Raw genomic sequence first — 24842 nt, forward strand, 5'->3', positions numbered from 1 at the left:
GTTGGTGTTCCTAATGACTTGTACTCTGTGTATAACATATAACAGGGAAGCCATTGCATCCTGATATGCCCCACTTTAAAGCTGTGTAACCTGTTAGCCTATGCTCTGTATTGAGCAGGAGTGACAAGCCTCAGTATATTACCCAAGGACTCCCAACTGTGCGGTTCCACCTGCTCCAGGCCACATGAACTATTCCCCATTCAACACTCAGTCAATAGCTATTATCATATTAAACAGGAGAGGTGAGGGACTGGGCAGGATAAGGAAACCGGTTTTGGTGAGCAGTGAAAAGGTTTAAATGGAGGCCATGACACCTGGCAGGAGTTTGCCACTTAAAGGGGATCTAGGCTATTTTACACTGCCTACAGAAAGGACAAACCATAGAAATGTAATAGGATTACTCCAAGGGATCCTTAAGGTCCCTAGGCTGTGTCTCAATAGCTTGCAATGTCTTCCTTCCTCATCTCCTTTCCTTGACCACTAATCCTAAAGGATGTGATGGTTGAATGTTTATGATGGTTTATGAAATCTATCCAGCCCTGTTCAGTACTCACAGAGGAAAGGAGACAAAGAAAGGGAGTCACTCAGGAGTATTATGACAAGTAGGATAATTTAAAAATATATATATTTGTACCTATTTTTGTGAGACTTACCAAGTCTGCACTTGCACAAAACCACTATTTTCTTTGCATTTCGACCATTCGGAACAGTCTGGAACACAGCGGTCTCTCAAACGGCTCACTCAGTAGATGTTATCCCCCTCTCTCTCTCCCAGTGCTCCGCAGTGACCTACTTTTGACTTTATGGCTTTTCTGGCTAAACTCTGAAAATTAAAAACCATGGATTTTTTTCCCCCTCCACATTACATTTTGGTGCAGTGCAGAGTGCGTCACACCTGAAAGCCTGCCCTACCCCTTTAGGATGGATGCAGTCTTGTTGTGTAAGCAGGTGTGTGTGTGTGTGTGTGTGTGTGTGTGTGTGTGTGAGATCTCCATCTCTCTTGAATAGATGTGGAACTATGTGCCATATTTCAGCCTAAATGCCAGTGGGAGAGGTGCCCAAAATATTGCCAGTTGGACAACATAGCAGCAGCACAGGGCCCAGCCACAGGCATCACATACACTCCGGGGTCAAGTGGTTATTTGACCAACACACGTCATACACACACGTACACACACACCATCCTCTCTGCCAGCTAGGTCAGTAGACATAACCCAGTCAGTCTAATCAATAGCCACAACGCCCATGCCACCCTGGACCGTCCACCTGGCTGCAGCCTGCATGTGGCACTCTTGACACATGCCTCCACCCTACAGTCCTGCTTAAGAACATATTGAACCACCATGGAACCCTGGGCCATGTTCAATAGTGGCCCTGGTCAAAACTAGTGCACTATATAGGGAATAGGGTACCGTTTCAGACACACTCAGTGTGTCTATTGATCACTGCCATCATAGTCAGCAACACAGCAAGCCCCTGGCATCCAGGCCTGGCATTGGCAGTACAGTACTTTCCAGAATAGTGTCGCAACCTAACACAATAATGCTCCTTTTGTTCCTCTGTTTACAATGTGTGTGTGTGTGTGTGTGTTGGCCTTTCCCTGAATTCAATCCACTTTGTGCTGGAAAAAAGAGAAGAGAAATGGATATAGGGAAATTAAAAAAAAAAGGGGGGGGATTTTTCTCATTTCAAATATTACTATGAAATGTCATCTGAAGACTTGTGTAGGTCTATGTTGGACCAAAGAGCTTCGTATGTAACCGAACACTCTAAATACCTCAATCTCTTTTGTACAAATAGCTTCATTCTAAGGTAAACGTCTGTCTCTTTTTCGAACAAGATAATAGTTTTGTCAACAGCAAAAAGAACGTTCCGGCCCTATCACGAACATCTAAATGCCTTGTTTTTTGCTTTTGTTTTGATATTGCGCGGCAACCAAGCCCTCCTCATCAAATGTCTTCATCTCAAAAGCGGCCCCTCACCAAAATGTCCTCCTTGTCGCCGTTAAACGGCTTTTAGAAATATAGGGACTGACGTCCTGTTGGCTCTTGTCTCTGTTGTTACACAATGCTGATGCAGTCCGGAGACGAGACGACATTCGCACCTAACTAGGAAGTCCACTGGAGTCCCGGGCAATTTCAATTGCGTTTGAGATGTCCCTTGCAACTGTGTGAAAGTTACTTTCTGTAACACCAGCACTGTAGTATCGTCACTATAAACAGTGTGTTGATATAAGCCGTGGGTCTCGCCATTACTGTATATTGATTTAACCATTAGGCTACGTCAGCACTGTGCAGTTGCATCAATATTCCCTCCGTGTGTGTTTTAGGGAGAGTGTAGGACTAGGTATCTGTGATCTCAGATTGTAGTAGGGCCTGTCTGCGTTGGCCATTTTTAAAGCTGCTCTTAATCAGATCCTGTCATCTGATCTAGAGTCAGTTCTCAGTGTCGGCTAGATCTCTGCTGATTGCCACGCAGGGTGAAGAACTGATCCCAGAGCAAATCTTAGCTTAATTAGAGCTGATGTAATTGTTGTGACGTGAGGATGATATATATGTGTGTATGCCGTGCAGACCTGCTGCTCCACCCCAAGCTACACGAGTCTCTACTCTACCCCACTTCTTTCACACATACAGTGGACATACATAGCAGAACAGGTCTCATAAACACACTGAGGTCCAGTGGTCATTGACCATCGCAGGGCACGTCAATTTCCCTTCCCAACACACACACACATTCTCACACACCAACATTATTACTGCTAGCGACGAACGTTGCGGCAACACTGAGGCAGTCACACGCCCACACATCAGCTCCAGCAGCCTGACCTTGGCCAGTGTCCTTCCCTTTCTAAAGACCAGCCTCTTTTGAAGCCACACACACATTCACATATCATCTAGTCCCCTCTAGTCTGGAAATAGTCTTGAATAATATCCTTCGGTTCCTTTTCCACCCGACTAATTTATTCCCACTGTTTTCACTTCCTTGCTTTCCATTCCAAAGTGTCCTCTGTTCCCCTTCCTGAAAACACTAAGAAATGGTTCCATTTCCAGTCTTCCATGCCCAGAGTCTTACTATCCTTTCTGAAAGGAAAAAGACCTGTTTTCTATTTCCTGGAAAGGATTAGGTATTGTTTTGATATTTCCCCCATGCATGTCTGGAAAGTGATCCTATAAACGTCCCAGCTAAATTCCTGGGAACGTTACTCACACACTTGGCCTGCCTATCCTTTAGTGTATCCTGTAGCTATGGAGACCTGAGCTGACACACACACACACAGATAAACACACACATGCTTTTGTGCTTATTTGTAAACCTCATATAGCCAATTTAGTCAAATGTTTTCTCTTTCCATTTTTGTTTGACAGCTAGCCTAATCAGCTCCAGGGAAGGCTTGCGCTGGAGGCAATCAAATCAATATTTGCCGTGCTGTGTTGGAGCTCTATCAGTTGGATCTGTTTTGGATTAACTGCTGCGTTTGACTGCCTGGAGCTCTGTTTGAATCAATCAGTCAGTTCAGTTTTAGAACCCGTTGGGAAAGGGGGCTACCTAGATCAGTTGTCCAACTGAAATGTGTCTTCCGCATTTAACCCAACCCCTCTGAATCAGAGAGGCGCGGGGGGGGCTGCCTTAATCGACATCCACATCTTCGGTGCCCAGGGAACAGTGGGTTAAGGTTAACTGCCTTGCTCAGGGGCAGAACGACAGATCTTTACCTTGTGAGCTCAGGGATTCGATCCAGTAACCTTCCCGGTCACTGGCCCAACGCTCTAACCACTAGAATCATGTGACAATGGGGCGGTGGCTCGCGTGACTGACTAGGCCTTTGTCCCAATTACTGTTAATCTTTTGAACGTTCTGAAATATTTCCACCTTCCTTGCCGTCACAATACACAACCTCTGATAGGATAAGTTACAGCAACGTGTTGGGAAACCATCCTGCCATTTCAACCGATCAGCATTATTGATGGATATGAAACAAGGTAGGAGACCATGTCAGAGTATTGGAACGCGTCCTCGTCTTTCTCTTGTCACCTGTCAACACCGAGCGTGACACACTTCTTACGTGACTTTAAGACATCCCTTATCTTGAATTGACTTTTAATAGCACCGCGATGCTTTGTCAATATTAGACAGCCTAAGGCCTAAATATTGACCCACTCGCCCTTGTGAGTGTTGGATGTTTGAGCATGTGCTCAGCTGTGACAAAACAATAAGTCATGCTTGCAAATGTGGTATTTGAGTTTCGGTGATGTCACTCGGGCCTTTGATATAGAATTTGAACATATGTAATAAGTAGGTCATTTCCTGTTTTGAAGAGCCATCCCGGATTGATTTGACCTGTATCTCGAGGGCGACTCAAGCATCACGTGACACCCTCAACAAACTAGTACATTGTCTTTGGGTTACCGCTAAAAACCACTACAAGTTACACTCTGCAACATGTTTAGAAGGCACTTGGTGGGTTACGTAATTTCTAGTTACCCATCGTTGTTTTTCCATCACTGATCTGAAGTCAGCTCTTCCCCCTGAGTCAGAACACTGAGTACTGGCTTGAATGGTGTTGTGACTTGTGTGTCTCTGTTAAATAGTCACTATCATGGCCTTTACATTTCCTGTTTTGCTTCCCTATTCATTGTGGAGTTTGTTTTCCTTTGTCATGTGACCTTTGTTTAGCATTGGGGTATGTTGACTCTTATGTACATCTAACCTAAAATAAATCAAACACTTGAGTAAATGAGGAATACAAAGTAGGCCTATAATTCAAGTAGTTGGTTCCACACAGGTGTAGTTCCTGAGTTAATTAAGCAATTAACATCCATCATGATTAGGGTCATGTATAAAAATGCTGGGCAGGCCATTACTTTGGCAACCAGGGCTATGCCCCCATCCACAGAGTTTGAGCATGAAAACGATTGTAAACCGTATGCCATAGCCCTCCGTCACCAGGTCTCAACCCAACTGAACACAGATTCTGGAGTGGTGCCTGAGATGGCGTTTTCCACCAACAAAACACCAAATTATGGAATTTCTGGTGGAAGAATGGTGTGGAATCCCTCCAATAGAGTTCCAGACACTTGTAGAATATGTGCCAAGGTGCATTGAAGCTGTTCTGACTCGTGGTGGCCCAACACCCTATGAAGACACTATATGTTGGTGTTTCCTTTATTTTGGCAGTTACCTGTGTATATAGCCTTTGTTGTTTTTGGTCTGAAACGTCATGTTTGACATAAGGGTAAATCCATTTGGATTCAATCACTTTTTGACTGCATCCCTTTTAATTAAAACAACTTTCCATGTGTGTTTGCCCATGGAAGAAGTGGTCATAAAATTACTTTTTGGACCTTAATGCCAAAACATTTTTGGAGATTAAGGTGATCAAAGTTTACCAATTTTGCATTTCACACCATGAGACATCCATGCCTTCATCACTGGAAAAATAACAAATGTTGAGTTTGATATAATTTAAAAGCTAACAGTGATATCAAACTATTTTATTATTTCATGAAATAGATATATGGAAATATTCAATTTTAAACCTTTTCAACTCTGATTTGTGTAATATTTGCAAATTATATTATTTTGTAGCTTAGACCCTATTTCATATGATCTGAGGTTTTTGTGTTGTGCCTGATTTCGGTTGAGACAACATGTTCTTGAATACAGGGGTGGGTGTCATTTCAATCATAGAAATAGAATTCATAAAATTGACCTATCCCTTCAGACCACTGCAATTTAGCCACAGAAATGCCCATCATTCCACCCACCGTCTTAAACTTAAATGCTCATGACTGTTCTATTATCTATATTTCTATGATTTTCAATAGGTTTGCTATGGAAGATTAACAGTATAATTTAAATGACCAGATATTCCCTTGCAAGTCAGCGTCCTCTGATGTGTGGACCTCCAACCATCTTTTTGTTACCATTTGAAAGTAGAAATGTCAATTTTATTCCCATTTTAGTACATTTTATCAGCCAAAAAATAACACCCACCCTGTATTCAACCGATAGCGGGCACAACACAAAAAACCTTTGATGCAAAATAGGGTCTAACCTGGAACATATGCGAATATGTAAGAAACATGTTTGTTTTTTTTCTCTCCAGAAATGATCAAATAGGTTGACAACCCTGTTTTGTAAGCTTTTAAATATCAATCTCAACTGTTTCTCTTTTCCAGTGATGAAGACATGGATGTCTCATGGTATGGTGGGGTATGCAAAATGCCTCAAATTTGATCACCTTTATCTCTTGGCATTCAGGTCCATCAAGTCACTTTCTGAGCACTTCTACAATGGGCAAATATTTACGCAATGTTTTGTTCAAATCAAAAGGGGTGCTGTCAAAGTGATTTGAATTGAAATGGATTTACCAAGAAATGTTTGCTTTGTTTACGCAGTCTGAGGTGTGACACTTTTGTGTTGAGGTATGTTGTTGGGTGTGAAGAATTCTGTTTGTTGTATTTGGCCTGCCCCTTCATGTGATGTTTAGCGCCGTTGAGAGCATTTGTTGATGTTGATGCAGTAGCCTGTTTTGATGGGCGAACACCAAACACAGTGTTTACTCCTGCCATAGTGCTGACTGTACACCTCTGAGAGCCTCTGTTCTAGGCCAGAGAGAAAAACAGAACTCAGCATGATGATAGTGGGCACAGCTCAATGTGTGTGTGTCCCAAATGGCACCCTATTGCCTATATAGTGCACTATTTTAGCACTTTTGGGAATATATTGCCATTGGGGACACAGCCAACAGCCCTGGCAGTTTTATTAGGCAGTCTGGTACCATGCTGACTGGAGCTACAAAGAATGGGGGGTGCAGCTATTGCCAATTTCCAAAGCCCCTACTTAGCCTGGTTTGCTCGTGGCCTCACACCCCGGCCTGAATACCGGTCCCATTTTAGCAGGGTAAGCTCTAGCCCTTATTACAGTTATATGACAAGGCCCATGTCTAGGCTACAGGGGTGTTTCTCAACCTCCAGTCTGTGGTCCCAAAAAGGAAAAGCCATAGCTTGTGAGTCCCTGGTCTGAAAAGGACTGCAAAACACTGGTTTTAGAGTAACTGAGCTGAACTATAAGCCTTTTCAGAGGACGGGGACATCTTGCTCCAGTATAACTGACGATCGAGCTGTGAACCCTGCCAACCTTGAGTAAAAAAAAAAAGCTTGTTCTTTCTCTCTCGCTCTCTTACTTAGCTTTTGGTGAGTGCTTTCACATGTATGTTTCCAGTCTGAGCCATCTTGACCTAAGTGGTGGATTTGTGCCCGGTGGTGGCCTCACATTGCCCCGACGCTACTTCCCTCATTGTTCTCTCTCTCCTTCCTCTCTTCTCTCGGTCGCTCGCTCTCTCTCTCCAAACTGCAGAATCCAACTGGGCCAGGATAAGAATCTGCCCATTCAGCACAAGATGAAATAAATAATGGTGTCTCGAGCAGCCAGGAAGAAGTAGACAAAATCAGTTCCTTTATTACAACACAGTGCACAGACTTGGCCTAGAATTAGCAAAGACGGTGTCATCATGTACAAGTCCCTAGACTGTTCTGAGCGCGGTGTCACTTAGCTGGAGCATCACCTTGTCTCCCACACCTCTCCAAACTGATCGGGGACCTGTCGACACATGTCTTCTCATGTCCCCTGGCTGTAATAAAACATTATGAAAGCAATGCCAAGCCCATTGTGTGCCAAGGACCTTACGTTGTGTAACAGCTGCCTTGAGCAGCACAATAAATCGAGGGCTGTGTCTGAAATTATACCCTATTCCCTTCGTCGTGCACTACTTTTGACCAGGGCCCATAGGGTGCCATTTTGGTCGCAACCTAGGTGGTGTTATGTGGTTTATGAGCGGAATTCCACTGATATATTGTGCCTGGGGTGCCTTCACTAGGCTTATTATTACTGGGCTTTTATTATTACTGGGCTTTTATTATTACTGGGCTTTTATTATTACTGGGCTTTTATTATTACTGGGCTTTTATTATTACTGGGCTTTTATTATTACTGGGCTTGTTATTATTACTGGGCTTGTTATTACTAGACCTATTATTTTGCATCCAAGATGATGAAACGATGCATTGTGTAATGCTGGCGTGTGTGCCAGCTGCTGAGACAATTGGATACGAGTCAAGGTTAGTGAGGGGATGTGTGGGTCGTGGCGTTGAATAGACCTGAATGGTGTTTTGTCTCTCGCTGTCTCTCTTCTCTGTCCTAACTTCTCTTGCCCGCCTTTATCATTTTCTCTCTCTTGCTCACTTTTTTGAGATATTAAAGCGGCTGACAATATTGATTTTGGGAACTAGGCCATTTCATTAAATGTCATCGTTGGAGATACAATGGCTAGAATATCTTGTCTGATGCATCTCACGCTCTCTCAATTCAATCAACTTTATTAACATGGAAGGTAAAGGAGTTTGCGTTGCCAAAACAAATGAGTCCCACACTAATAAACCTTTCTCTTTCCGCCTCTCTCGCAGGCCTACGAGAGGCGATTCCCCACGTGTCACCTGATTCCCATGTTTGTGGACAGCGAGGTGTTGGAGGAAACTGAGAGCGAGGACGGATCCATACACCAGGTCCAGCGCCGCTGCAAACTGGACGTGGACGCCCCTCGTCTCCTCAAGCGGGTACGGTTGACGGCGCTAACCTGTCGCTAACTTCTCTCTTGAGTCCTGTCAGTCAACCAATCAAATGTATTTATAAAGCATTGTCAGTCGATGTGAGTCTTGTACTTTAAGTCATTCAATCAACCAATCCAATGTATTATGAAGCCCTTTTGTACATCATTGTCACAAAGTGCTTTACAGTAACACAGCCTAGACCCCAAAGGCCAAGCAAAAGCAGAAGCCGTTTGAGTATTGTTTAAAGTTTCCGCTCAATGTTTCCAGATTTCTATGAAATATGAATTATTAGATTTCTATGAACCTAGAATTAGTTTAAATAGTTTTCGTTCAATTTTTTTTTTAAATTAAATGTTAAAAAGTAGCTTTTCTGTGTTGGAATGGTGTTGGCTTACCCCAACCACAGAGTGGTGTTGATGTACACCGGTCATTAAAAATATTGATGTGAGTAGATTGCTGATTGGCCAGCTCATCCTCCTCAGGACGATGACATCATGTTCTATGAGGAAATAGCAAGCCTTTTTTTAAACGGTCTATTTGAGATACAAGTTTGATATTTGAGCCCTTTTCTCCAATTTATGCTTTGGCCACAAATTCGAGTATAGGATGAGTCGGCAACATTATTTGGATACGAGTTAACAGAATATTAATTTTAAGTGAGATTTTCAGGGGGCAGTTTAAATAAAGTTGCATTTAAAACATCCTTAGCTTGTACTCTAAGCGAAGCTGACATGATGAAAAAAAAACAAGTTAAAAGACCTTAACACGCAAATCAGGCATCGGCCATTTTGTAATCAGTGTATCTGTTTTTCCTTTTTGACCATTTTAGTTTTGCTGCAACTGGTTTCATGAGTGTCCTTTGTGTGCAGATTGCGGGGGTGGACTATGTGTACTTCAGCCAGGAGAACACTCTGAACAAGAGAGAGAGGACGCTCCACATCGAGTCCCACAACGAGACCTTCTCCAACAGAGTCATCATCCACGAACTCTGCAGCTACTCGGTGTGTTACACACACACATATGCGCAAACACACACACACACACACACATTAAAATGTAGCTTTGGTTAGAATGGTTACATAAGCTACCTGTCCATTCGCTAACACACATTCAAGCCTTGGCTTTAATTTGTCAAAGGCATGCACACACACAAACACTCAATCACACACACACACACACACACACAAAGCCCTGTTAAACCACTTTGAAGCCAGCTGTCGACAACACACCTATGCATTCACAATTTCTCTTCAAATGGACGGATCGAGCGGTGTTCCAACCAGCTCCTGATATGTAGCTACAGTACACACACGCCACTTCAGTCTTAGTTTTATATCACCTTATCTCACACGACACTTACACACACAGCCCTGTAAAAGCAAGTTGTCGACAGCACACTTATGTCTGAACCCCTTCCCTCCAATGCACTCACAATGCTTCTCTCCAAATAGACAGAGAAAGCTGTGTTCCAACCAGCCTCTCGTATGCTGCTTCCTTCCCACTGAATAATTCAGATCTCCCATTGTTACCGGCAGCACTCCGCCTCAACACACTCACACACTGTTCTGGAGTCAGTTCTTTCACACCTCCCAGGCCTACTGCGGTGTGTTGCGGCACTCCCTCCTCTGACCTCAGTGCTACTCTCACCAGGCTCCCATGGTGAATGAATGCGCTCTGAGTTAATGAGGTCAAGCACATTGCATTAGCATCTAACGAGGGTAGCGGGCCTATTTTTGGTCCGTTATGCAGCTTTCCTTGTGAAGAACAGTTACAGTTAGCCTGCGGCTGCTAACAAGGCTAGGCAGCTCAATTAGACTGAGCTAAAGTTGGCTAATGCTGACATATTTTGGTAGCCAGAGATAACAGGTATCCAACGCCGGAGCTAGCCGAAAAGCTACACAGTAAAATAAGCTCTGTCAGAAGTTGTGTCGCGGTGGGATCACTGTATGACTTGCCTCGGGTTTACCCAGCGGTGTCTGACATTCACACTCCCAGTCCTATCGAACACACTCCACTCACTGACATCCGACAAAATCGATTTTGATACAATCTCGGGCTGTGTGTGAATGTGCTGTCTGTGCTTGATACCGTCACAAAATCCCCCCCTGCTATCAATATTTGTTGGCATATAACGGCACAACCTGTCAGTATTGGTATAATGCCAGTGAACAGTGTCATCGGTACGCATTCCCACATAGCTGAGGATGTGTGGCTTGTAGTGTGCGTCAGCGCTCGGCACAGAGTCATATTGCTGTGTGCGGTTGCCACGGTAACACTTGTATCTTCTCTTTCGTGTGTGTGTGTGCGCAGGCCCACCCTGAGAATGAGGACTGGACGTGTTTCGAGCAGTCAGCCAGCCTGGACATCAAGTCGTTCTTCGGCTTCGAGAGCACGGTGGAGAAGATAGCCATGAAGCAGTACGCCAGCAGTATCAAGAAGGTGTGTGTGTGTGTGTGTGTGAGAGCTGGATCTTATCAGGGTCATATTCATTAGACACTAACAGTAGGAAAACAGACTGAAAGGTGGCGGGACTACCTGAACCGTGTCCAATAAGAAATGTTGGCTATCGTGTATCGTTGGTACGTTGCGCCCTACTGAATACAACCCAGATGTATCATATTTAGAGAATTCACCAGATGTGAAACATTCCCCTCATGCAAAAAATGATGAATCCAACTAGGCTCCATTTCAACTCAGTAACTGAGTTGACATTCCAATTTTAAAAAAATAACCTAATTGTATTGGGAATTGAATTCTTCTCCTGCATAGAGTTAAATGAAAAGGAACCGGCCCAACCACAGAATCCAGTGTTGATACAGCAGACATGCCATTGGGCCGTGAGTGGGGAAGTCTATTGCTAAGTGGCTCTTTATTATGTAATGTAAGCCAATTTGCCAAGCCAGTGTAAACAAAGGTAAGCTCCTAGTCCCTATTTAGCCTCCTTCCATATTAGTAACTCTAACTCTCTTCTTTTTCTCACTCTGTCGCTCTTTCTCTCCTCCCACCTCCCCCTCTCTCCATCTCTCTCTCTCTCCCTCCCTCTCTCGTCTTCAGGGTAAGGAGATCATAGAGTTCTACTTAAACCAGCTAGATGAAGAGGGGATAAGCCAGGTGCCCCGCTGGACTCCCTCCTCCTCCTCCGTCACCACCAAACCTGTCTGTGCCACCCCGAAGCTCCTCCAGCTGGAGCTGCCTGTCACGCCCGCCGTCTCAATCCCTGTGTCCACGGATGCCAATGACCGTGAGATTGCCAATGCCAGCAATAATGATGCCACCCAAAGTGATGCCACCAGCAACGATGCCACTAGCCAACCTGACGACCAGATGGAGAACCAGACGGGCACGCCTGATGGCTAGTATTAATGGATGATTGAGACACTGTTCATAAGATTCAATACGTTAGGGGAATGGGAAACACTATTTTTAAGTGGCGTTTAGCTGGGTGATTGATTTTGAATAAGATTGAATTGACTGAATTGAGAATTCCCTAAATTGTGTGCGTGTGTGTTGTAGACAAGTTGGATGCAGACTACATCAAGCGCTACTTGGGAGACCTGACGCCTCTGCAGGAGAGCTGTCTGATCAGACTACGACAGTGGCTGCAGGAGAGCCACAAGGGCAAGGTGAGACACACACACACACACACACACACACCCTTACAGTTTTCAATACACACATACTAAAGCATATTCTATCTTTTAAAATCATACTCTGCTACTTTAGACACAAACACAGAGGCATGTGTGACATGCTCACACGCGCACGCTCTTACCCTGCTCCCTCTTAACCCCCGCCTCCCCCCCTTGGAGACCCTTACCCTCACTCCCTCCTCTCCCTCCTCGCCACCTTTCCAGATCCCTAAGGACGAGCACATCCTTCGTTTCCTGCGGGCCAGGGACTTTAACATGGAGAAGGCCAGGGAGATCCTGTGTCAGTCCTTAACATGGAGGAAACAGCACCAGGTGGACTATCTGTTAGAGACGTGGACCTCACCACAGGTCCTCAATGACTACTACACTGGAGGGTGGCACCACCATGATAAAGGTATGGAGACGGAGAGCGAGAGATGCTCAGGCATGCGCACGCATACACGCACACAATTAGTCGCTAATAATTGTCACGGAGTCTTGATTTGATGTAGAGGGGTAGTCTGATGATCACAAAATACAGTTGTCGCACAGAATTAGACACACGGCACAAACCCTCCTGTACTCATGTTATTTACACATGGTAAAATAAAACTGTTGTGTGTGTGTGTCCTGTTTCTTTGTAAGTTGTTAACAGAAGTAACTTCCTAAAATGTCACTTTTTATTTCACTGAAATAGAAAAAGAAGTCCCTGTCTAAGCCACAACTTCCTGTCATACACCATATTCGTCCAATGAGGGAATACCACTTAGAATTGACTGCATTGCAGTTCACCAGTCCCAATTTCAAAAACGTTGTTACTGCATACTTGTCCTGGGTATTTGCATGCTCTGGTTTATTGCATGTCTTCACGGCAGTCCCAAGGCATTGCCCTCGTCACACAATTAACTGTAGAAGAGCCTAGTTTGAGGAGTGGAATAGCCTATCACCTGTTAGGCAGCGTGAGAGAAACTCCTCAAAAAGCTGGTACTGGAGTCTAACATGCTTTTTGAAGTCCAGTCATTGCACAACCAAATAACAATTCAAAGTGCAATCGTGTGTTAAAAACTGTTTTGATGACCACGATTGAAAAAAGAGCTACTGTTTTTATTTCTCAATCTCAACTGGTAATTAAAGCGCACCTCCCATTCTCCGTTGAAGTGCATAGGCTAAAGTCAACTGTAGGCAGGCTATCAGCAGGTCACCCACCACTTTACAATGGGAGCTTGAGGCAGTATAATTGTTTGAAACTTGAACATTTTACTTCACTTTAAATAATGAGGCATGTCTTACCTTGCTTCAAAGTAGCATAGCCAAAATTTCAGCATGATTTCTATGAACTTCCCCATACCGTTTAACCAGCGTGATTTTTATAAAGAATTCCTCATACCGTTTAACCAGCGTGATTTTTATAAAGAATTCCTCATACCGTTTAACCAGCGTGATTTTTATAAAGACTTCCTCATACCGTTTAACCAGCGTGATTTTTATAAAGAATTCCTCATACCGTTTAACCAGCATGATTTTTATAAAGACTTCCTCATACCGTTTAACCAGCATGATTTTTATAAAGACTTCCTCATACCATTTAACCAGCATTTCTCCACTGTTCTGTTGGTTTTCATATTAACTTTATTTCGTTGTCCAGAAGCCAAAGGCACAATCCTGGTCATATTAGCAACCCATCCTAGTTCTTCCCCATCTTTCTACATTTCTAGCAGAGATTTTAATCTCTGTCGTATATGGAGCCACTGTCATTGGGTGCACTGTTTTAGAGCTGTGTTTTCCCACCAATTGCATTTTGGCAAGTGTTTTGAAAATGATGTTATATTAGTTGCTTCATTACAGGAGTTGCATGTTCAATAGGTTATAGCCTTTTGACTGTTCGACGATAGGCTTGCTATTGTTGTGTGTTTCTCGTAATGAAAAGTATCTATTCCTTATATGCATGCATAATATTTTACTGCTTATAATTGTTTTTACCATTTGTTGACTGGTTAATCAGGATTGGTTAGTCGGAAGCAAAATGGACCGAAATGTGCATCCCTAGACTATAGAAATATACTTATGTCTGTGTGTCCTTCCAGAGGGTCGTCCTCTCTATATCCTGCGTCTGGGACAGATGGACACCAAGGGGCTGGTCCGAGCCCTGGGGGAGGAGTCTCTACTCAGACACGTGAGTGGGCCTCTTCTGCTGTTAACCACAGATGTGCTAACTAAAGTGTGTGTGTTTCTGTGTGTGTGTGTGTGTAAGCATACCTACATGTGTGTTTTAACCCTTCAGGTTCTATCCATAAACGAGGAGGGCCTCAGGCGCTGTGAGGAGAACACCAAAGTCTTTGGCCGACCAATCAGGTACACACCCCGTTGCTGTTTGGTAGTAGCACCACCACTCCCTCTGATAGGTCAAGTGGAGTTTAAGCCATATTGCATACACCCATCCAGGCCTCTCAGATCGACAGGACACAAGTTCTGTGGGAGAAGGACTCAACAAGTAATGAGTCCTATGGGGCCTCTGTAACTGTTGCTAAGCTAATGTGTATCATGGGAATTGCCTTGGTGCAGTGGGGTTATTAACACAGAGGCTGCGGAGTGTGCTCTTTAAAGTTAAATCTATCTCTAGGCAAGATGGAAAGAATGTGGAGGGTTCCTCTCTGAAAGGTGTGGGTGAGAGAGAGACGGGGAAATTGATTAAGTGACGGAGAAATGGAAAAGAGAGGGAAGAGGGAAGGGGGAAAAAAGAGAGAATGTGAGAATAGGGGTGTTATCTGGCAGCTGTCAGGCTTATCAGATGGACGTGACTATGGAGCGAAGCCATGCAGGAATGTTTCTCAAGTGTGCTAGGGTGGAAAGCCATGGAGCTTCCCTCACGTAAGACAGGGAGCGAGAGAGCCCCGGATTGAGAGAGTGGAAGGAATCTGTCTCCGTTTTTTGACGTCACAGGGTCGAATTTGGAAATGTAATGTGTATTGTACTTAAAAATCTGTGCATAGTACCTAAAATGTTCTCCAACCTCCTCTCTCTCGCTCCCCTCTAGTTGTTGGACGTGTCTGGTGGACCTCGAAGGGTTAAACATGCGCCACCTGTGGCGACCGGGGGTTAAGGCCCTTCTGAGAATCATTGAGGTGGTGGAGGCCAACTACCCAGAGACCCTGGGACGTCTGCTCATACTGAGGGCTCCTAGAGTCTTCCCTGTGCTCTGGACCCTGGTGAGACACTATGAAATACTATGGCTGGAGACTCCTAAAGGGCACCCTATTCCCTATATGGTGCTTATAGGGCATTAGATAAGATGCAATTAGGCATGATTTATTTAGGTGGGAGCAGTAGGGTGTTGACTCGTCCCACCGTCTCTGTCCTGTGTTCAGGTGAGCCCGTTCATCGACGAGAACACCCGTAAGAAGTTCCTGATCTACGCTGGTAATGACTACCAGGGCCCCGGCGGCCTGCTGGACTACATAGACAAGGAGGTCATCCCTGACTTCCTGGGAGGAGAGTGTATGGTGAGTCACTGTGGGGGTGCGTGTGTGTGTGGCGTCATCACCCAACATAGTCACATTGTCGTGTGGTTGCCATGATAACGTTTGTATCCCTTTTTCGTGTCTGTGAGCGTCTGTGCATGCATATAAATGATATTATCCTTGTGGAGCAGAAGGACATGTACTTTCTATGACGTTTTAGTTTCTCATATGGCCTAATTCTGTGTGCAGTGTGAAGTCCCCGAGGGAGGCCTGGTTCCCAAATCTCTGTACCGTACTGCAGAGGAGCTGGAGAACGAAGACATCAGCCTGTGGACAGAGACTATCTACCAGAGTGCCAGCGTCTTCAAGGGAGCGCCCCACGAGGTGAGCCCCAACACAGTGCACCTCGGCTGGGGCGGAGCAGAGAGGACTCGAGGAGAGCGGAGCGAGTGTGGCCTTAGCTGGAGCTTTTCCTTGACCGACACTGCCACCCATTGGAGAAATCCTGAAAGTGCATTGAAACTGATCTTCAGACATTTAGCCACTGTTCTGTCACAAATTGAACATGAACTTTGCTTTGAGAGGAATCTGCACCCATTTGTTCTTTTGTTTCTGTTACATAAAAGTAGATGGATGATATAATCTGTTATAAAAGGAGCCATGGTAACTTGTCGGTAGAAATCTGCTGTCTTATCTCCCTCTGTCATCTGTTCTTTTCTCTCTAATTCTTTTTCAATCTCTTTCTTTTACTTCTACTCTTCTCATCCCTCCCCCTCCCTCTCCCTTTCTCTCCCCTCCCTCCTTCAACCCTCCTCATCTCCCTGCGTTCCCTCCCAGGTGGTGCTCGAGATCATCGACGCCGCCTCCGTGATCACCTGGGACTTTGACGTGTGTAAGGGCGACGTGGTCTTCCACCTCTACCACTCAAAGCGCGCCCCCCAACCCCCCCGCAAGGACCCCCTAGTGGGGCAACACAGCAGCATCACCACCCCCGGGGGGAACAACGTCCAGCTCATAGACAAGTCCTGGACCTTAGGCCTGGACTACAGCATGGTGGAGTCACCACTCACCTGCAAGGAGGGGGAGAGCGTGCAGGTCAGCACTGGAGCAGCACACTAGTTGTTCGTAGTATTGAGAAAGACATCAGGCATGCAGGTGGCTCTTTGTCAGTGCCTGAGAGAATCTCTTGACTGAATTAATGAATTAAGCTTGACTCCATGAAAATATACTGGTTTGCGTATTACAGCAATGTTGAAACCAGTTGTTTAGTGTTAAGTGTGATTTTTTTTTTAAATGCCATTCAATACTTAATGAATCTGATGTTAAGAACATTCAGATTGACAATGATTAAAACCTCTCATCTAATGCATCTCTCTTTCCGTCCCTCTCCTCTCCCTCTCGCCGTCCCTCTCCCTCTCGCCGTCCCTCTCCTCTCCCTCTCGCCGTCCCTCTCCCCCTCTCCGTCCCTCTCCTCTCCCTCTCGCCGTCCCTCTCCTCTCCCTCTCGCCGTCCCTCTCCTCCCCCTCTCTTTCCGTCCCTCTCCTCCCCCTCTCTTTCCGTCCCTCTCCTCCCCCTCTCTTTCCGTCCCTCTCCTTCCCCTCTCTTTCCGTCCCTCTCCTCCCCCTCTCTTTCCGTCCCTCTCCTCCCCCTCTCTTTCCGTCCCTCTCCTCCCCCTCTCTTTCCGTCCCTCTCCTCCCCCTCTCTTTCCGTCCCTCTCCTTCCCCTCTCTTTCCGTCCCTCTCCTTCCCCTCTCTTTCCGTCCCTCTCCTTCCCCTCTCTTTCCGTCCCTCTCCTTCCCCTCTCGTTCCGTCCCTCTCCCAGGGTTCCCACGTGACCAGGTGGCCCGGGTTCTACATCCTGCAGTGGAGGTTCCACACCATGCCGGGCAGCGCCTCCACCAACCTGCCCCGCGTGGACGACGTCCTTGCCTCCCTGCAGGTCTCCTCACACAAGTGCAAAGTCATGTACTACACAGAGGTCATTGGCTCCGAGGACTTCAGGTTAGTAGCAGTGTGTGTGTGTGTGTGTGTGTGAGCTGATACCAAATTGGTCAACAAAGTAAATGTTTTTTTTTTTTAAATCGTACAATATTTTGTGTTATTATTGTATTGTATCATCACTTTTTTCCATTTTATATTTGTTGTATACAATGTTGACATTCATGTCCATTGTAGCCATTATGAAGTGCCAAGTGTAGGCTTCCCCTCCTAAAGAGAGAGACGTCCTTTTTACCCTCCACTCTTTCTTTTCAATGCGCTCCTGTCCTCTTATCGCTCACCAACCCCTCTTCCACTCCTTCTGTCTCTTCCTGTGAAGAACGGCTTGCTTTGACGTTCAAAGTTTGTAAGTGGACCTGTGTTCCCTTAGCTTTGCATTGCGTTTGGTTGCTTACGAGAACTCCCATTTAACAGTTAGCGACAACTCTGTAAGATGCTAGCATCCTGACCCTTCGCGTATGGCTTTATTTGAGCATTTCCTCACCAGCAATGCTAGGCTTTCTCTTTTGTGCTTCAGCTAGAGAAAGGCCACTCACACTCACTCACTAAGCTAGCTAGTCTCACCCTTGCTTGCATGAATGACTAACAGACACATGGTTTTTTTAGTTTGAGTTGCCTTCCTCCTTTGCCACGAAGGGCTACCTGTATTTCAGGGTTCCCTAACTCATGGCTCGCTTTTATTTATTTTCATTGTTGGACATAAAATAATGATTAAAGTCATTTTTAATTTAGGAAATCTGTTCAAGTATTTCCATGCATAATAGAGGCACGTGTCGTCATACAAATCTAAGTAAATGTAAAATGATTAGGTTTTAATTCAAATATGATATCTGTTTGGGCTTCTTGCGGTCAATTTGCAGTCTACAAATGATTTGTAATTATGTTCCGGCCCCCTGACCATCTGCTCAAGACAGAATCGGCCCACAGCTGAATGTAGCTGATGATCCCTGCTGTGTTTTTCTGCCTCTGCAAATTGGTTGATATGGATAAGAAGTCTTTCATTCATGCCCCTCAAAACTATCACTTAAGCATGAGAGACCATGTTCTAGTCACCGTGGGTTAGAAGAACCTATTTAGTGCAGTATGCTAAATGAATGTCACAGAGTGGATTCACCTCCGTTTGACTTGCTGCATGATCCACACTATTCGGCACTGGACTTGACAAAGCAGGAGCTTGAGCTGGGCATCATTAATACCAGACCAGGGATCAAATACTATTTGAAATAATTTCCTATGTGACAATAAAACATTTTTTTGTTTATACTTAAGCTGTGCTTGATTGAGCTTTCCTTTTGCAATATAACCAATAAACGAGTCCCACAAGTGCAAACCCCTCCCACCTATCACAACTAATGCAAAAACACAAAGAAATTGAAACATTTCAAATAGTTTTTGCACCCAGGTCTGTTTTAAGCCCATTTAGTATGTAGTTCTAAAACCTTAGTTAGGCCAACAATAATAAAACATTGAAATAAATGAATCTAACCTTTTTTTAACTCTCTCAGGGGCTCTATGACCAGTTTGGAGTCGAGCCACAGTGGTTTCTCCCAGCTCAGCCACGCCACCTCTAACCACTCCCAGTCCAGCTCCATGATCTCCAGGTAGGGGACTACAACTCTTGCCAAGGACTACAATTCTTCCTCTTCTGAACTACAAGTCCCAGCTCCTCCAGCCTTCACAGTCCACACTTTCTGCCCTAACCACCTCAAACCTGTACTACTATTTGTCAGTCACAATGTGGAACTGAAGCATGCTTGCACAACAGAGGTTAAAGAAAATGTCGGCAGTTGAAAAAAACTGAAAACAAAGACTTGTGATTTAAAGGGCTCCATTTTTCTTGCAGCAGGCCATGTAGATTTCTTCCCAGCTTTCTGCTGGGCTGCTGAACAGAACGTTGGCAGAACGTTTTCTCCTTGCTGAGACTTTGGTAGGTGTGGGAAGTGTCGCACCCACGGAGCGCAATGCCGGATCAAGCAATTGTCACACTCATTTAAGGAGCTGTGAGACCGGATAAAAACCGGATGCGTCGTTACATATATGCATTAGAACACTTTACACGCATGCACACTTCCAAGGTGTTGGTGATACTGGATGCGCTGTTACATTAGAACATGGACACTTTATAGGTTTAAGAAACAGGATGCGCTGTTACCTGCAGACAAACATGCTCAAACATAGGAAGACACACAAACACATAGTGTATCGACACAAACCATAAACACACCTGCAATGACATGCACAAATGCACAGTATTTGCCATATCACCAGTGGGGTTTGTCTCTAACTGGTGAATTGTTTATAGGTCAAGATTGGGGTAAAGCCGTAGCGAGGTATCGTTTAGAAGCAATAAGTAGAGTTCGAATTTTTACTATTGACATAATTACATTTCTATTTATCATAAAAATGTGTGTATGGAGGTTTGTCCTCATGGGTGCAATGTATAGGTGACCTTCCAGTTCCTGGGTGACTAGATGGACGGACACGGGCACATTTTAATTTAGCTGAACTTTCATTTGGAGAAATTGCCAGAAGAAATTGCCAGAGGTTATTTTGGAAATTGGAATTCACACATGGAATTTGAATGAACACATTTTGAATGTGTTCGCAAATTAATCTACACATCCATCTACTAGTCTCTTTTTGGCATGAGACACTTAACCAGTGATTCCTTTTAAATTCTTGAATTTCAATTACTCGGACTGGAATTTGAATGGATTCCGCCCCAAAATGAATGTTTCCCATCTCTCCCTGACTGCAGGAATGAACCTGACCCGTAGCTTGGTGTGGTGTGCTTTTTCTAGCCAATGGAATGTCCCGAACTGTCAGGGGGTCACAGGTTGAATAGGTCAAACTGCTATTCTTTTTAGAGGTGTGGATAAGGAGGGAGGAAGTGAATGTTTTTTGTGGTGAAAACTTAATCATTTGCTACTGCTCCATTCATAGAAATGTATTGATGCGTACATGTACTTGGGCTAGTGCTGGTTGGATTGTGGTTTCAGTGAGAGTGAAGTGTGTTGCTGCATGCTCATATGGGGATATGGTTGGTTGGTTGATTGATTTTAGTTTAGGAGTTACCATAGTAACTACTCATGAGCCATTTGTTTGGACCATTTTAGCCTTTGTAACTAACCATGTATATAAGAAATGTATCTGCTTGGTTAGGGGACACCCCCTTTGCCTCGACTGAGCGAAGTGGACGAAATTGACGATGTTTCCATTGTAATGCAACGTAGCCATGCAAATAATGTTCTGTACAGCCACCTTGTGCTTCTAAAGCACCAAAGACCAGCCAACAAAAAAAACTCCATCTTCTAGTTTCAATGTTTTTTTGTCAAGCTAGTTTGGAGTGTTTTAGGGGCTGTTTTGTGAGCTTCAAGCTCACGGAAGAGATATTGGACTTTTCTACAGATTAGACTGTAGGGCTGTTTCAAAGGGTTGGTAAGCTTTTGCCTTGCAGTGCAAGCTGAGGCTCTCTCAAGACAAGTAAGCCCATCCAGCCTGGTCAGTGCCACCATGCTGCTGCTTGACGTCAGAGGGCCAAAGACGTGTTTGTTGATGGGCGTCGGATCTCACTCCCAAGGATTATCGGCCAATCAGGACCTGTCTGTTTTTAACAGCTTTTTGAGATGCTACTTTTTCAATGATGATAACGAAACCCAAGGTCAAAGTGAACAGTCTATAATGTACAGTGTGTGTCTAACTGGAATAACATGAAATGCTTTGCTCACTGAGGAAAGGATCCACTCAGAACGAGGGCTATTCAGAATAAACTAATTTATTAAGTTAAAGTGATTGAATGGAATAATGAATAACTGTAAATGTCTGTAAGGGTGTCACCCATGTCAGGTCTGAGGATGTGTAGTTGTACGTAACTTATTTTCTTCTGTACTCATTTTAACCTTGAAGCATGTCTAGAGATAGACTAGGATAGTTTCCTACTTTCCAACTCTTTATCAAAAGAAACTCATAATGTCCACAATGTGTAACATAATATCAACACAATGTGTAACGTGCTCAACGGTTCACCAAGCTTTAGAGAAAGGTTCCAGTCCTGAATAGGTCTTTGTTCCCTCTCACAGTCCTGTCATGTTCAATGTTAGTTTTTCTTCAGCAGAGTTGGAACAGTGCTTTAGAAGTGTCTCACTGTGTTGTTTTAAACCAGAGACCGATTTCTTCAGTTACCTTTCAGTTTCATCAGCTGACCTCAACATGGGGTCACTGCCACAACTGAAATGTTCTGCTATGTCTGCTATGTAACCTGCTTTGCTCTACTTCTGTCAACCTTCACTTCTACTTATCTCATTTACATATGAGGGCTATTTCTGTCTTTGTCTGTCACCAACCATATCCTGATTTCTCCATTTCTCTCATCTAGCCTCCCTTCCTATAAGACAACGATAATGTTGCATATCTTTATTTCCCTTGAAATTCATGTTTAAAGAACTTTGAATTAATATAAAATAGCGCCTTTACAATTTTTCTAACCATTAAACTTGAATTATGAGAATTAAAAGTTGTCTTGTTTGTTTAACGTATCTTTTTACGTTTGATCCGGCTTCAACCTGCAATGCACGCAGCAATCTTAGTTTAAACTATTTGACTGTGTCAATGTGGATACATTTAGTTATCTGTATGTAGGTGACTTGAGCTATCTCAGACAAAATGATCATCAGAAAGAGTTGAACATTGAATGGATGAATAGCTGAACCGATGGATGGGATTACGTGAAAGCCGGGGTGAAAAGGTGAGTTTTTAGACGGGAATGGAAGATGGTCACTGAATTACAGGCAGATAGTATTCGCTGGGGACCAGTTTGAAGCCTAAAATATCACTTGAAAGTGCTTTCTTGGTTAAAAAAAAAGTTAATTAGTGTATGGTATTGAGGAGCTGTCCAAGGTACTACTGCCTAATGCCCACTAGGTGGCAATCATAAAATATAGAACAGAATATGCACAATCAAATTGAAATTGTATTTGTCACATGAACCGAATACAACCGGTGTAGTAGACTTTACAGTGACATGCTTACTTACAAGCCCTTAACCAACAATGCAGTTTTAAGAAAAATTATTTAAGTAAAAAATAAAGAGCATCAGTAAAAGAACAATAGCGAGGCTGTATACCAGTACAGAGTCAATGTGTGGGGGTACAGGTTAGTCGAGGTTATATGTACATAGGTAGGTAGAGTTGCATGTACATGGGACAGACCTGCTGGAACCCTGACCTATTCACCGGACGTGCTACCTGTCCCAGACCTGCTGTTTTCAACTCTCTAGAGACAGCAGGAGCGGTAGAGATACTCTCAAAGATCGGCTATGAAAAAGCCAACTGACACTTACTCTTGTGTTACTGACTTGTTGCACCCTCGACAACTACTATGATGATTATTATTATTTGACCGTGCTGGTCATTTATGAACATTTGAACATCTAGGCCATGTGCTGTTATAATCTCCACCCGGCACAGCCAGAAGAGGACTGGCCACCCCTCATAGCCTGGTTCCTCTCTAGGTTTCTTCCTAGGTTTTGGCCTTTCTAGGGAGTTTTTCCTAGCCACCGTGCTTCTACACCTGCATTGCTTGCTGTTTGGGGGTTTAGGCTGGGTTTCTGTACAGCACTTTGAGATATCAGCTGATGTAAGAAGGGCTATATAAATAAATTTGATTTGATTTAGAGTTAAAGTGACTATGCATAGGTAACAGAGTAGCTGCAGTGTAAAAGAGGGGTCTGGGTAGCCATTTGATTACCTGTTCAGGAGTCTTATGGCTTGGGGGTAGAAGCTGTTCAGAAGCCTTTTAGACCTAGTCTTGGCGCTCCGGTACCCCTTGCCATGCGGTAGCAGAGAGTCTATGACTAGGGTGGCTGGAGTCTGACAATTTTTGGGGCCTTCCTCTGACACCGCCTGGTATAGAGGTCCTGGATGGCAGGAAGCTTGGCCCCAGTGATGTACTGGGCCGTACGCACTACCCTCTAGTGCCTTGCGGTCAGAGGCCGAGCAGCTGCCATACCAGGCAGTGATGCAACCAGTCAGAATGCGGGTCCACAAACTAAAGACAAGTTAGGATTTGAACTGCACATTTTGTACAATGCATATTTTATGAGTCTGTCTCAGTTGTTTTTGAAAGACGGTACAAGTGTAACTGCAATGAAACTGCTACATGTGAACTTTCGTGTGACACTTGGTGTTTTCAAGATAATTGAGAACTCGGGAAAGACTAGGTCAAATTATAACGTCCGTGATCGTCAGTTCGGAAAGCCAGAGCTCTAGAAAGATGCCCGAGTATCCGACTTGGAATTCCAACTTGGATGATCATTCAAAACGAATCGCAGTCGGAGTTTTTTTCACCAGTTTCCAGCTGTCTTGAAAGCACAGAAGTCGGAAACTTCCGAGTTCCCAGTTGTTTTGAACGAGGCTAGCGCTGTATGGTTCCGCCCATATGGAGAGACGTTACGAAACAATACAAGGTACGACCAAAGATATTTATAGCTAACCCAAGACAGTGCATCTGTGTCGTTTACAGTTGGAGCAAATGCATCATAGTGGGCAGAACATGCAAGGAGGTGGGCAAAGCCAAGCACGAGCTAGCGAGATCCTATTGGTGCGTTGTAGCATGTATTTGCATATTTTCGTTAGGGAACGCCTCCTCTGAAGTGCGCGTGTGCACAAACTCAATTCGACGTTGCAGTCCTAAACAACGCCCCTTTTTAAACGTTGGCAAAGCATCAAATCTATAAAATGTGTGCACTATGTTCGTAACAGATTATAGGTTTGGGAACAGAAATGTATTGAGAGAAGATTTTTCAAAGATGAAAAAAATGTGCAGAATGTCGGCCCAGTTTAACCTAGTTCCATCCTCTCACACTACCCGCGACTGTACTTCCTCTCACTACCATATTTGGTGGTGAGAAAACGAACGCTTCAGTTTTACAGCCCCTGTGAAGCGTCTGAGTTTATCCTTCTGTCTGTGGTACAACCGTTCTTTTATACGTCAGTGTACAACACGGAAGAAGGTCTTCGCTGCAATAATTTGACACTTCTGCTTGTTCACTTCGAATAACTACATGTCTATTCTTCCTCAAGAAGAATTGGTCAAGAAATGGGAAAGGTCAGACACGTTTCTCTTAATTTGAGACAAAATGTAAACTGT

At 44.3% G+C, this 24842-nt stretch overlaps 2 protein-coding genes across 22 annotated transcripts in view; both read left to right on the plus strand.

The window, feature by feature from the left end:
* Positions 1-22209, plus strand: part of LOC106588180 (SEC14-like protein 1) — a 59807-nt gene extending 37598 nt beyond the window's left edge. For 2 of the 5 annotated variants that reach the window (XM_014176913.2, XM_014176922.2), the window contains 15 exons: positions 8469-8618; positions 9482-9613; positions 10923-11051; positions 11667-11964; positions 12126-12235; positions 12422-12656; positions 14326-14414; positions 14523-14593; positions 15276-15447; positions 15607-15741; positions 15949-16083; positions 16537-16794; positions 17521-17699; positions 18016-18042; positions 19202-22209. In XM_014176913.2, coding sequence (XP_014032388.1) covers positions 8469-8618; positions 9482-9613; positions 10923-11051; positions 11667-11964; positions 12126-12235; positions 12422-12656; positions 14326-14414; positions 14523-14593; positions 15276-15447; positions 15607-15741; positions 15949-16083; positions 16537-16794; positions 17521-17699; positions 18016-18042; positions 19202-19301 — 2220 coding nt within the window. In that variant the 3' untranslated portion in view covers positions 19302-22209. The remainder of the gene's footprint in view (positions 1-8468; positions 8619-9481; positions 9614-10922; positions 11052-11666; positions 11965-12125; positions 12236-12421; positions 12657-14325; positions 14415-14522; positions 14594-15275; positions 15448-15606; positions 15742-15948; positions 16084-16536; positions 16795-17520; positions 17700-18015; positions 18043-19201) is intronic. The other 3 variants (XM_014176939.2, XM_014176930.2, XM_014176948.2) reach the window with 3 other exon arrangements.
* A 2436-nt stretch (positions 22210-24645) lies between these two features.
* LOC106588153 (endonuclease V) overlaps positions 24646-24842 on the plus strand; it is a 48655-nt gene continuing 48458 nt past the window's right edge. For all 17 annotated transcript variants that reach the window (XR_006761525.1, XR_006761526.1, XR_006761531.1 and 14 more), the window contains exon 1: positions 24646-24800. Coding sequence is in view for 5 of the 17 variants with exons in the window: in XM_014176846.2 (XP_014032321.2) it covers positions 24757-24800 (44 nt within the window). In the remaining 12 variants the exon portion in view is untranslated. The remainder of the gene's footprint in view (positions 24801-24842) is intronic.

This window comes from Salmo salar, chromosome ssa02 (genome assembly GCF_905237065.1).
Source record: "Salmo salar chromosome ssa02, Ssal_v3.1, whole genome shotgun sequence".
Lineage (NCBI taxonomy): Eukaryota > Metazoa > Chordata > Actinopteri > Salmoniformes > Salmonidae > Salmo > Salmo salar.